Raw genomic sequence first — 14748 nt, 5'->3', positions numbered from 1 at the left:
ACAGCAAAATATAAAATATATACTGTATTTGGACATATATATATATGTGTGTGTGGGTGTGTGTAAAAAAAAAAATATATATATACATATATATATATATATATATATATATATATATATATATATATATATATATATGTGTGTATGTGTGTGTGTGTGTGTGTGTGTAAATATATATATATAGGTGCCTAAATACAGTATATAGTTTGTTTTGCTGTCAGATAAATAGATCTTTTTTTTTCTTTTTTTTTATAACTGTTTTCCATTTTATTATAATTTAAACTGTAATTTATTCCTGTGATGGCAAAGCTGGGATTTCAGCATCATTGCTCCAGTCTTCAGTGTCACATGATCTTTGAAAAACGATTATAATATGCTGATCTGCAGCTCAAGAAACATTTATTGTTTTTATTTATTTTTATTTATTTATTGAAATAAATAAATAAATAAAAGAAAATAATAGAATAAAAAAATTTCTGCAAGGACACAATACTTGTCAGTAAAGACATTTATAATGTTACAAAGGATTTATATTTGAAACAAATGCTGTTATTTTGAACTTTCTATTTATCAAAGAATCATGAACATCAAAAATGCATCACAAAAATATTTTTATACACATAAAAATCAACATTGATAATCAGAAGAAACATTACTAATAATTGAGCACCAATAATAATTATGCATAACTGATCAGCAAATAAGCATATTAGAATGATTTCTGAAGGGTCGTGTAACACTGAAGACTAGAGCAATGATGCTGAAAATTCAGCTTTTCAACATTTTAAAATATATTCAAATATAAAACTTTTTAAATTGTAATAATATTTCACAATATTACTATTTTGGTTGTATTTTTGATCCATTTAATGCAGCCTTGGTGAGCAGAAGAAAAAAAAAAAAAAAAAAAACCTTATTACAACCTGTTGACAGATAGTGTAAATGTATACAATATCTGTCAAAAGGTTGTAATAATAATGTTTTTTTTTCTCTACAATATCTACAATATTAGTATTAATAATATTCAACACAGTTTTGTTTAAACAAGATCCTAATGTGAGTAGCTTAAAGAGATAGATTACCCAAAAATGAAAAATTCAGTTCAGGTCATGTACTCACCCTCAAGTTGTTCCAAACAGGGAAAAAATACTATGGAAGTCAATGACTACCATCAACTGTTTGGTTACCAACATTATTTCAAATATCTTATTTTGTGTTCAGCAAAAGAAAGAAACTCATACAGGTTTGGTACAACAATTAGTGAGTAAATGATGACAGAAGTTTCCTCTTTTGGGTGAACGATCCCTTTAATCACCAATGGAGCTGATGGGGAAGTCACCTGTATGTTGAGCAGTGTGGCTCCAGTCCTCATGGCCTCATTGATCTCCAGGCTGTATATGAGCTGAGGGAAACGGGGAGGGCTCTGGTTGTTGGGGGGCAGCACTTCGATATACACTGTAGTGATGGAACTTCTGAAGAATCAAAAGGAATAGAGTTTATATTCCTTTATTAGACAGACGTATTAAGTGACTCACTCAGAGGTATGACATGATAGCTTATGCTTCCCCTCCAGTTACCAACTATGCCTGACCAGCTACAAAACAATCAGGAATGGAGTTTCAACATATAATTTCCTGGAAATACTATGGCTCTGTTCCAAAATATAGTGATCTAATAAAATAGACACCATTGTAAGGCACCACAGACACTCCTGTTGCAAAAAAAATGAGATTCTATAATTATGCTGCCTTCTAAGATACCATCTTTTGGCCCAACTATAAGGCAACACATTTACCTTCAAGTGATGAAAGTATAAATAAATAGTCAGTCAGTCAGTCAGTCAGTCAGTCAGTCAGTCACTAATGCGCCACTTGAGGACTCGGTTACAGTCACTCCCGTAAACCTCACTCCCATCCGGGTCACGGCACCAATGTTACCCCTCCAGTACTAGCATTGTTCTGAGTGGGATTTGAACTGGTGTTTCAGACATGTGAGGCGGTAGCACTAACAAGTATCAGTTGCCAATGCGCCTCTTGAGGTCAGAGGAGTGAGGTTTACCCACTCTTACTATCTGTTACATATTCATTTATTTGTATAAGAGTTTTCTAATCTTTATGAATGCATCACAGCAATGTTTTTGACAAACTGTTCTCCCTTGACTTCCTTTGTAAGTACATTATTGTAAACATTGTTTTCTCTTGGTTTCAGTTTTACGAACTGAAAGACGATTCAAACATACTTTCTGCAGTAATGAAGAGATGTAATCAGATGCTTTCGATTGAGCAAATGCAGCATTTCCTGTATGGGCTCTGATATGGATTTTCTGTCTTTTGGCAAAAGATATCGCCAAGCTTCCTCCCAGATCTGAACACTTTTAAGTCTAGCAAACAATAGCAAACTGGGAACACTTTGCAATAAGCAAGACTTTGCAGTCCAATTGCTTAGGTTGTTTTCTGGATGTTTAGTGAAAACCCAACCATGTATTGTCATTATTTTATGACACATTGTATCAAGGCACTCATCAAACGTGTGTGGAGCTGTGGTTGAAGCAAATTGGATTGGGGATAATTCTATTTGGAAACTTTCCAATATGGTGGATTTGATGCCAGCGGTCTCATAAAGTTTTAAAATGGGAAGATAAGAGATAAAAATACCTCTCTGGTTCTCACAAGCTCAACCGCCATCTGTCCAACACATCTAATAGCACACCTGCTGCCTTTAACTCTCTATACAAAAATATATATTTAAGTCTAAAGTTTCATGTTTTTGACTTGTCCATCTGTTAAGATTACACAGTTTTAACTTAAGTTTTCACATAAAAATAACTAATGTGATGTACATTTGTCAGTCATACATAAATGTGTATTTGTTAGCAACTGTTCATTGTTAGTTCCTGTTAGCTCAGGTCCATTAAAATAATATTAACAGATACAACTTTTAAATTGTAATAATCTTATAGTAAATGTTAAAATTAATATTAAGTTAGATTATTAAATGCTTTCATATTAACTATTGGTAACAAATAGAACCTTATTGCAAAGTGTTCCCAGTTTGCTAATTTGTTTATGCTACAACGGTGTAATCCAAAGGAAAGGAAATTTGGTTTCACTTCATTTTTGATGGTTCCTTTAACACATTCTGTTGACTATAAGTAACGTTGCACCTACATGTCTACTAGCTCTCATTGAAGTGTTAGTAGATTATTAGTAGACTGGTAGGGTTATGGTTATAATAAGTTGACATGTAGTAGCAAAGTTACTTATAGTCGGTAGAATGTCTGTTGGAGGACCATCAAAATAAAGTGTTAGCAGATATGAAGCAGAGAGTCTACTAATACTCTAATGAGAGTTAGTTGACATGTAACTGCAAAGCTACTTATAGTCGACAGAATGTTCGAAAGGGACCATCAAAATAAAGTGTTGTCAATTCAAATACATAAATCTTAATTTTAAGCCTCGATAAAGTGTACCTCATTAAGTGAGAACACAGTTCCAACCAAGTATAATGGTTCCACTTTATTTCGATAGTCCACATTAGACATTCTACTAATTATAAGTAAATTTGCAACTACATGTCAACTAACTCTCTTTAGAGTATTAGTAAACTGTAGTAGACTGTCAATAGACTGTTAGGTTATGGTTAGGTGTTAGGGTTCGGGTTAGTAGAATAAGTTGACTTGTAGTTGCCAAGTTACTTATAGCCAGTAGAATATCTGTTGGGGGACCATCAAAATAAAGTGTTAGCAGATATTAAGCATACAGTCTACTAACACTTTAATGACAGTTAGTTGACATGTAGTTGCAAAGTTACTTATAGTTAGTAGAATGTCTAAAGTGGACTATCGAAATAAAAGTGTTACCACTACTTCCAAGTTTAGGATCTGTTGATTTGTTGTGTATATTAGAGGCTCTTAAACTAGTTCCCGAACAGCAAAGTGAAACAATGCATTTCCTGAACTTCGCTTGCACTCGTTCTATTTCTGCTTCATTCCACTGTATTGATCCAGCGGTCAGCAAGAATTACAGAGGGCAGCGGCTGGTATGAATTGAACAAGAGGGGAGGTAGCGGCAATTAGAGTGAAAAGCCCTTAATTTCCGCTCTTCCAAGTGTCAGATGGACAAGAGCAGGGGCCAATATCGTGTTCTCAGAGATATTTCCGAAGCAAAACTTGTCACCATGTGGCATTGTATTGATCTAAAACTGGGCATGTGAGGTTGAGTCTTCTGTTAGAGAGTGAGAGGGACACTCCTTTTCAACCCTCATTGGGTTTTCAGTTGATTTACCTCCTCTGGGACACAGGGCCGTTGTCGGAGGCCCTAACGGTGAGGGCGTAGGAGCGGCCCACGGTCAGGTTGACACTGGGCGGCACGGTGATCACTCCTGTACAGTCATTGATGGTGAAGTGTCCCTGATCCCCCGCCAAGATTTTGTAGCTCACCAACCCGTTGGGACCCTCATCAGCATCCACTGCTGTCAGCTAAAAAATAAAAATAATTGGTGCCGTTACTTCAGAAAGGAGCTGCAAAGGCGCTTATTCACGTTCATCACTGTCCAAGCTTTTGAATCATGAAACCTGTCAAGTACATGTCCAGAACCGGGTCATGTTTGCCAGATTCAATAAAATATTCAGATTAAATATTTCAGCACATTCATCACCTGGCAACACTGATTGTTGGTGGTTTGTGAATAATGGCACAGACTTTTTTTGTTTTAGTTTTTTTTTTTTTTTGTGCTGAAGTTCACTACTTTGATTTGTGATTTGTTTATTCGTTCATTCCATTCATTAATTTATCAATTTATTAATTTATTCATACATGCCTGTACATACATACACATACATACATACATACATACATACATACATACATACAGTACATACATACATACAGACATACATGCATACATACATACATTCATTCAAAAAAAAATTATGACAATTAATCATATTTCGCATCTAAATTTGAATTACCATAAAGCAATATATATATATATATATATATATATATATATATATATATATATATATATATATATATATAATGATATAACTTGTATTTAAGTATTTATTATTTATACATATGGGTAGAATATGGATATTGAATATTGCTTGCTTAACAGCTAGACAGACAGTTTTTAACCATGTCCATACTATTTAACTGAATATATTGCTTTATTTTCACACTTAACAGATCCATACAGATTCTAAGCAATAAAAAAAAAAAAAAAAAAAATGCATTTAGAAAATAAATTTGTAGATAAAAAAAAAAATCATAAAATCAAATAGGTGCAATTACAATGCAAGGTGCAATGCAAAAACTAATATTTTATGATATATAAATTGTATTTAAGTATGTATTTAATATTTATGCCTCAAGGTCGTATTGATTGTACTGTCTTTAACTTATACAGTAATAAATGATTAACAAAAACGTAAATACTTACATTGATGGTACTTTAATAATAATAATAATAATAATAATAAAATTCCCCTCCTTGAACTACCACCTTACCATGGTGGAGGGGTTTGAGTACCCGAATGACCCTAGGAGCTATGTTGTCTGGGGCTATATGCCCCTGGTAGGGTCTCCCACGAGGCAAACAGGTCCTAGGTGACGGGTCAGACTAAGAGCGGTTTAAAAACCCTTATGATGCAAAAAAAAACGAGGACCGTGACGTCGCCCGGTATGGCGCAGCTGGGGCCCCACCCTGGAGCCAGGCCCGGGGTTGGGGCTCTTATGCGAGCGCCTGGTGGTCGGGCCTCCCCCCATGGGGTCCGGCCGGGCTCAGCCCGAAGGAGCGACGTGGGGCCACCCTCCCGTGGACCCACCACCTGCAGGAGGGACCGTAAGGGGCCGGTGCTAAGTGGATCGGGCGGCAGTCGAAGGCGGGGGCCTAGACAACCCGATCCCTGGACGCGGAATCTAGCTCTAGGGACATGGAACGTCACCTCTCTGGTGGGGAAGGAGCCTGAGATTGTGCGTGAGGTTCAGAGATTCCGACTAGAGATAGTTGGGATCACCTCTACGCACGGCTTGGGCTCTGGAACCACACTCCTCGAGAGAGGATGGACTCTTCACCACTCTGGAGTTGCCCATGGTGAGAGGCGGCGGGCTGGTGTGGGTTTGCTTATAGCCCCCCAGCTCAGCTGCCATGTGTTGGAGTTCACCCCGGTGAATGAGAGGGTCGCTTCCCTGCGCCTTCGGGTCGGGGATAGGTCTCTCACTGTCATTTGTGCCTATGGGCCGAACGGCAGTGCAGAGTACCCGGCCTTCTTGGAGTCTCTGGGAGTGGTGCTGGAAAGTGCTCCGACTGGGGACTCCGTCGTTCTACTGGGGGACTTCAACGCCCACGTGGGCAGCAACAGTGACACCTGGAGGGGCGTGATTGGAAGGAACGGCCCCCCTGATCTGAACCCGAGTGGTGTTCTGTTATTGGACTTCTGTGCTAGTTACAGCTTGTCCATAACGAACACCATGTTCAAGCATAAGGGTGTCCATCAGTGCACATGGCACCAGGACACCCTAGGCCGGAGGTCGATGATCGACTTTGTGGTCGTTTCATCCGACCTCCGGCCGTATGTCTTGGACACTCGGGTGAAGAGAGGGGCGGAGCTGTCAACTGATCACCACCTGGTGGTGAGTTGGATCCGATGGCAGGGGAGGAGGCTGGACAGACTCGGCAGACCCAAACGTACTGTGAGGGTCTGTTGGGAACATTTGGCCGAATCTCCTGTCAGAGAAATCTTCAACTCCCACCTCCGGCAGAGCTTCGACCAGATCCCGAGGGAGTCTGGAGATATTGAGTCCGAGTGGACCATGTTCTCCACCTCCATTGTCAACGCGGCCACTCGGAGCTGTGGCCGTAAGGTCTCCGGTGCCTGTCGAGGCGGCAATCCCCGAACCCGGTGGTGGACACCGGAAGTAAGGGATGCCGTCAAGCTGAAGAAGGAGTCCTATCGGGCCTGGCTGGCTTGTGGGACTCTTGAGGCAGCTGATGGGTACCGACGGGCCAAGCGGACTGCAGCCCGGGTGGTTGTGGAGGCAAAAACTCGGGTCTGGGAGGAGTTCGGTGAGGCCATGGAGAAGGACTATCGGTCGGCCTCGAAGAGATTCTGGCAAACCGTCCAGCGCCTCAGGAGGGGGAAGCAGTGCCCTACCAACGCTGTTTACAGTGGAGGTGGGCAGCTGTTGACCTCGACTGGGGATATCACCGGACGGTGGAAGGAATACTTCGGGGATCTCCTCAATCCCGCCGTCACGTCTTCCATTGAGGAAGCAGAGGCTGAGGGCTCGGAGGCGGACTTGTCCATCACCCAAGCTGAAGTCACCGAGGTAGTCAAGAAACTCCTTGGTGGCAAGGCACCGGGGGTGGATGAGATCCTTCCTGAGTACCTCAAGTCTCTGGATGTTGTGGGGCTGTCTTGGCTGACACGCCTCTGCAGCATCGCGTGGCGGTCGGGGACAGTGCCTTTGGACTGGCAGACCGGGGTGGTGGTCCCTCTTTTCAAGAAGGGGGACCGGAGGGTGTGCTCCAACTATAGGGGGATCACGCTTCTCAGCCTCCCTGGGAAAGTCTATGCCAGGGTACTGGATAGGAGAATCCGGCCGATAGTTGAACCTCGGATTCAGGAGGAACAGTGTGGTTTTCGTCCCGGTTGTGGAACACTGGACCAGCTCTATACCCTCTACAGGGTGCTGGAGGGCTCATAGGAGTTTGCCCAACCAATCCACATGTGCTTTGTGGATTTGGAGAAGGCATTCGACTGTGTCCCTCGCGGCATCTTGTGGAGGGTGCTCTGGGAGTATGGGGTTCGGGGCCCTTTGCTAAGGGCTATCCGGTCCCTGTACGACCGGAGCAGGAGCTTGGTTCGCATTGCCGGCAGTAAGTCAGATTTGTTCCCGGTGCATGTTGGACTCCGGCAGGGCTGCCCTTTGTCGCCGGTTCTGTTCATAATTTTTATTTCTAGGCGCAGCCAGGGGCCGGAGGGGGTCAGGTTTGGGGACCACACGATTTCATCTCTGCTCTTTGCGGATGATGTTGTCGTGCTGGCCTCATAAAACCAGGACCTCCAGCATGCACTGGGACGGTTTGCAGCCGAGTGTGAAGCGGCTGGGATGAGAATCAGCACCTCCAAATCCGAGGCCATGGTTCTCAGTCGGAAAAGGGTGGTTTGCCCGCTTCAGGTTGGTGGAGAGCTCCTGCCTCAAGTGGAGGAGTTCAAGTATCTTGGGGTCTTGTTCACGAGTGAGGGAAGGATGGAACGGGAGATTGACAGGCAGATCGGTGCAGCTTCTGCAGTAATGCGGTCACTGTACCGGTCTGTCGTGGTGAAGAAGGAGCTGAGCCGCAAGGTGAAGCTCTTGATTTACCGGTCAATCTACGTTCCTACTCTCACCTATGGTCCCGCCAGCAGCCATATCACCCTGTAGCGCAAAACTGGTTGCCCACTGAAGCTAAGCAGGGCTGAGCCTGGTTAGTACCTGGATGGGAGACCTCCTGAGAAAAACCAGGTTGCTGCTGGAAGAGGTGTTAGTGAGGCCAGCAGGGGGTGCTCACCGTGTGGTCTGTGTGGGTCCTAACGCCCCAGTGTAGTGACAGGGACACTATACTGTCAAAGAGCACCGTCCTTCGGATGAGACGTTAAACCGAGGTCCTGACTCTCTGTGGTCATTAAAAATCCCATGGCATTTCTCGTAAAGAGTAGGGGTGTAACCCCGGTGTCCTGGCCACATTCCACCCGTTGGCCCTTACCAATCATGGCCTCCTAATAATCCCCTTACATTGAATTGGCTCTATCACTCTCTCTCCTCTCTCCACCTATAGCTGGTGTGTGGTGAGCGCACTGGCGCCGTTGTACTGTGGCTGCCGTCGCATCATCCAAGTGGATGCTGCACACTGGTGGTGGTTGAGGAGAGATCCCCTGATATGATTGTAAAGCGCTTTGGGTGTACAGTAGTACATATGAAAGCGCTATATAAATGCCCGATTCTATTCTATGGTCATGAGCTGTGGGTCATGACCGAAAGGACAAGATCTAGGATACAAGGGGCCGAAATGAGCTTTCTCCGCAGGGTAGCTGGGCGATCCCTTAGAGATAGCGTGAGAAGCTTGGTCCCTCGGGAGGAGCTCAGAGTAGAGCCGCTGCTCCTCCACATCGAGAGGGGTCAGTTGAGGTGGCTCGGGCATCTTTTCCGGATGCCTCCCGGACGCCTTCCCGGGAAGGTGTTCCGGGCATGTCCCACCGGGAGGAGACCCCGGGAAAGACCTAGGACACGCTGGAGAGACTATGTCTCCCGGCTGGCCTGGGAACGCCTCGGTGTCCCCCGGAAAAGCTGGAGGAAGTGTCTAGGGAGAGGGAAGTCTGGGCATCCCAGCTTAGAAGCGGTAGAAGATGAATGGATGGATGGATGGATGGATGGATGGATAAAATTACTGTAATTACTGTAATACAATAATGAGAATCACAAATGAAAAAATACGAATAACAAAAATGAGCAAAAAAACAACAACAACAAAAAAAACTATTTAGACATGTTTTGTGAGAATTACAATACCATGTAGCATTGATGTTTTCGACTCACTGATTCTTCAGACAGAGAGATAAGGATTTATTTCAGAACCTTTATAAAGTGACAACTACAAGCATACACTGGAACAGTTAACCTTTTAGATGATATAACTTGCACTTTTTAATTTTGACTTGAGGGGTTAATCTTGTCAGATGTCAGAGCAAATCTGCGCTCTGCTCATGTCCTGATAGCAAAGATCAGTTATGCACACATTTCAAAAGAAAATTCCGGTTAAGACAAAGATTAAATCGAGATCTGAGCAATTATTCTAGCAATAAGCCCCTCATAAATGTGGGAACTACAGCTATCAATTCAAATGAGTGGATTAAGGTTGAAAAGCTCTGCAAAAAAAAAAAAAAACATTTAGTCTTGTTTTCCAGGAAACATATCAAAACATCACTAACACAAGATCAATGTAGAAGAAAAATGTAGTAAAATATTAAGATTATGGATATTTTCAGAGAATATATCCATGGTTATTTTTTTCTGGCAGTATATATAAAGTAATTTATAAACCACAATATATTTTTTTTTTTCTTAAAATGAGGCTAAAAGTAAATTATTTATAGATCAGGGATGGGCATGGGTCCTGGTGTGCCATTGTCTACCATTCCTAATCAAACACACCAGAACAATGTCTTCAGCATTACTAGAAAGCTACAGGCAGGAGAGTTTTTATCAGGGTTGGAGCTAAACTAGAGGATGCTTAGATGTCTTCCTTGGAAAACAAGACGAAATGCTAATAAAGAAAGTGATTGTATTGCAGTAAAAGCATAACTTAATGATTACCTGTAAGACTGTGTCCCCAGGCTGCATGTCTGTGTAAACATTCACACTGTAGGAGACGTTGGGGAAGGTGGGTGTGTTGTCATTGGCATCAATCACAGTGATATTAACAGTGACTGGAGAGCTCTCCTGAACTCCATCTGAGGCAATCATCTACAGACACAGGCAAGTAATAAAACCGTGAGGCAGAGAAAGGCATTGATAAGAACCACATTTGCTTCTTAATTTCATAATTGCACATTGTGCACGGATCAATCACTGAAAATCAGCCATTTTAGAAAGGAAAGGCAAAGTATTAAAATTGCTACTAATTACACATCAGCAAACATATACTGTGACATAACATTTTCCCTTTTCTTATTGTGATAGCATAGGCCTAGCCAAATTATTCAAATGAAAGCTCTTGTGTGAAGAGAACAGTCCATTGGCGGTACTCCCAACTGCCTCACTAGCTGTCAACTAGACTAATGGGACATCACAGAGAGGTTGCAGACTGTGCTGTGAGAAGGGTGAAGTGTTTTTGTCAACCTCCACATGGAATAAAAAAGCAGAAGCTCGTGCACAAAAGGATGTAGTCAAGTCAAATATTATGAATAAAAGACAACGCAAATAAATAAAAACGTGTTGATAATTGGTAGCCGATATAGGCCTATATGATACCACACTATTTTATTTACAGATAGTAAATAACATGTGCATCATTTCTGCAATTAAATTTTGCAATTTAGAAGTGTTTCATAATATTAACAAAAAAAATTAAGAAATAATTTGAACTTGATTATTAGATCCTGTTACAGTATTTTTTACAAATAAAGAAGTCAGTTACACAGGAAGTGAACACTGTAACCAACAGTACTCTTTCTGTGTGGACTAAAAATCCAAAGAAAGGGTAAGCCTATTTTTATTTACAGTACACAGTGAATATGTTATAGCGGCAAACTGGATAGTGCAGCATAGTATAACATTATGAATTTAAATGCTATCTTAAAGGTTCCTAACTTTGTTTTGAAGGTCTCCTACAATAGGTTTAAATTCATCCAAAGTAAAAAAAAAAAAAAAAAGATCATAATATACATTGCAACATCACTTCTTTTCTCACAGTGTTTAAAACAGTTCGACAAAGGATTCGGTCTTTCTAAACCCCTCCTTTCCGAGAGCCTACTCTGCTCTGGTTGGTCAGATGGCCCAGTCTGTTGCGATAGGTCTACTGCTTACAGCGCACTCGGCACTTGTATGCACAGTGATCCGAACAGTAACGCTGGCGTTGGTTTTACCGTATCAATTCGAGCTTGAGCCCTCATCCCCTTCTTTTGGAAGAGCATGCAAAGTGGATGGCTTTTGCAGTGCAGAAAACAGCGTCTTTTCGACATGCTTACAACACAAACCAAACTCTTCCAGGCATCAGCTACTACTACAGTGTTTGAGAGTGGGTCAAAGTAGATGTTGTTCGCAGGAAGCCAATGAAGCTCATGTGCGTTTGCACTCAGACACTTGGTTCTCAGTGCTGTCCAGGGGCAATTCTAGGATTTCAATATTAGGGGGGCTTAGGGGGGCTGTTTGTATACTAGGGCATGAACAATACAGTAGGTTATACACTACCAATCAGTTAGAAGGTTGAAGAAACACCATCTACATCTAGATGGTGCGGCGCAGCTTAGACACATCCTCAGTGATGAACCCAGGTTCATAGGGTGTTCCGGGCCTTCGATCATCAGATACCCTCACCTGGGCAACCCAACCAGGGGTGATCAGTCTCCGGTTTGTTTCCAAGCAGCATGCTACACCATGGGTCTCCCCTTTTGATCCACAGACACCCATGAGCACCTTTTCTGGTGGCTTTTCTCAGTTGGAAACCTCTAATACCAAGGAGCCTGAATGCCCGGTGAAGAGACTGCCCTGGAAATCCCCTGCATCCCACCTCAATAGGTTCACAGCAGCCCCTCCACCCATTTCCTGTGCAAGCCTCCACCAGCTTGAGGTACTTAGCCCTCTTCCACTCGCAGGCTATCCGCTCTTTCCAGGGAACGGTCAACTCCAGCAGCATCACTTGCTTCAATGCAGCAGATGTTAAGACCAAGTATAAAGTAATATTGATATTCCCTTTCATACAGTGTGTAATATAGCTGTTTGTGATTGTAAACGTTCTGCAAAGTTGTAAAGTCGAAAGTGCATGATAAATAAAGCTATTGTCTCCGAAAAGAAAGAATTGACTCTGGACCGACAATACGAGTCGTTTGTGTTTCGAATCCTACTGCGTGAGTATTCTACGTCACTAGAAAAGACAATCGCATAATTCCCCCCTACAGTAGGTTGTACGTTTTACGCCCGCCAACAACTTGACCCGCCTTCAAACACATCATTTTACTGACGACTGCTTCTCAAATCTCAGAGTTCAACGCGGGATTCGCAAAATGCTTGCTCTTGAAAGATGAGTCAGTACCCAGTTTATTTGGACCAGCTTGCTCCTCAGAATCACAGCCTGTAAGTATGATTATTTATTGATGTGTATATTTTCTACCGGGTGTTCGAAATATCTAGTTTTGTGTTTGTATTGTGTAGGTCTCCGGATTTTTCTCACCACGCATGTTGTGCGTGATATCAAATAGAGTAGACATTCAAAGGGCTGTGCATTCAACAAAACAAAGTATAATTTGGGCTTAAGCAGTCACCTCAACACCCTAGTAACCACCTAACAACACCTCAGCAACCTCAATGTCACAAGCCACTAAGAACTTCAATCACAGCATGCTAACAACTTAGCATTTTTGGCAGCTACTTTTGCATAGTTTTTTTCACAAATTGTAACAACATATTTTTTTCTCTTTTTTATGACAGTACTTACTGATAGTGTATTGACAATGTTTTTTTTTTTTTTTTTTTTTTGGCAGAAACTATTGTCACCACAGTAAATTGTATTAATGGTTTGCTTTGAAACATGATAATTCATCGATGAAGGACCAAAAAAAAAAAAAAAGCTGCAACTGCAATATTTTGTGTTATTTCAGGGAACACTTTCCTACAAATTTACTGCATCATGGATAGATCAACATTGCCCTACAGACTCATTTAAATGAGTGAAAACAATGCTTCAAAGACAGGACAAATGAGATACTTGATATTCCACAGCTTCGGCAAACAAAGTTCATCTTGTCGCAAAACAGATAATGGCATCTCTAAGCAGCCATTTGTATGTGATACACAAGCCTAACACGGCACAGTAACATCACCAGCGGGACCCGGACTCTTCTGTTCCCTTAGACGAGACCAGCTGGTTTCAGTTTCTGAATGAATTCGGCAGGAGTGAGGTGGAGTGCAGTGAATGTTAAGTCCCATAGCACGCGTCCCTCGAGCCAACCTTAACGCACGTCTGACTGAGAATCAGCATTCAGTCGGTGACCTCTCCACAATTTAGTCTTCTCATACCGTAATTATACACTCCTATAGAATCAGGCACGAAGGTCTTTTCAACAGTGAAACCATGTTGAGAAATGCCTAGTGAAAAACCCACTGGATACATTGCTTTTTACACACTGTACATATCAAATCTCTTGATTGTTATATCGTCAAAAAAATTTAACTACATTACCACCCAGGAATATATTAAAAGTTGGATATATAGTACATATTACTTTACCTGCATACATTCAGTATACTTATGTAAAGCAATAAATACTACAGTATATAGCAAATCACTTTGCTGAAATATGACTATATGGCTGAAAATACCATTGCAAAATGTAAACTGTATTATCATATATACATTTACAAACTTTATCCACAAACATGCAGTTTACTCACGTACAGTGATATATAATATATAGCATATCTCAAAAGGCGTGAAGATATTATAAAGCTTCTTTGAAACAATGTGTATTGTGACGATTAATCTTGACGACATGAATTCCATCAGTACAGTAAGTGGATACTGTATGTGCACAGCATATAATCTGTACACACGTATGCATTTTTTTCACTAATTAGTTTGTTCATAAGGCAGTTGTTTCACGTTGAAAAAGAAGCAGAGCAGACAGAACAACGATAAACTACTGGATAATAGTAAAATACAAAGACTTTTTTTTATCGCTCACAAGATTTGGAGAGAAATAATGCAGACACTGGGCAAGGATGAATCTTTCTTGCATGCATGTGTTGACCACCTGTGTTCAAACACGCTATCAAGTGGAGTAAACTTTAAAGGCTATGTGCTCGACTGTGCAAAACTAAGGAAAACATGAGCTTAATGATGCAATTTGATCAATACTGTTTTAGTCCAACGGTTCCTCTTTATTGGAGGATTTCGTAAATATTTAGTTTATATGCAGAGTTACGTTTCAGCTAAGTTTAATGGCGCAACACAAATATTTAGTAGTGCGTAATTTGAAACTTAGTGCCT

At 41.5% G+C, this 14748-nt stretch overlaps 1 protein-coding gene across 4 annotated transcripts in view; it reads right to left on the bottom strand.

Moving 5' to 3' along the window:
• The window catches only part of pcdh15b (protocadherin-related 15b), a 235274-nt gene that overhangs the window by 108319 nt on the left and 112207 nt on the right, over positions 1–14748 (bottom strand). For all 4 annotated transcript variants that reach the window (XM_081393091.1, XM_081393093.1, XM_081393092.1 and 1 more), the window contains 3 exons: positions 10359–10508; positions 4284–4477; positions 1340–1472 (listed from right to left, as the gene is read on the bottom strand). In XM_081393091.1, coding sequence (XP_081249217.1) covers positions 1340–1472; positions 4284–4477; positions 10359–10508 — 477 coding nt within the window. The remainder of the gene's footprint in view (positions 1–1339; positions 1473–4283; positions 4478–10358; positions 10509–14748) is intronic.

The sequence above is a fragment of the Scardinius erythrophthalmus genome (genome assembly GCF_964197995.2).
Source record: "Scardinius erythrophthalmus genome assembly, chromosome: 18".
Lineage (NCBI taxonomy): Eukaryota > Metazoa > Chordata > Actinopteri > Cypriniformes > Leuciscidae > Scardinius > Scardinius erythrophthalmus.
This window is presented reverse-complemented; position numbering and strand designations above follow the sequence as displayed.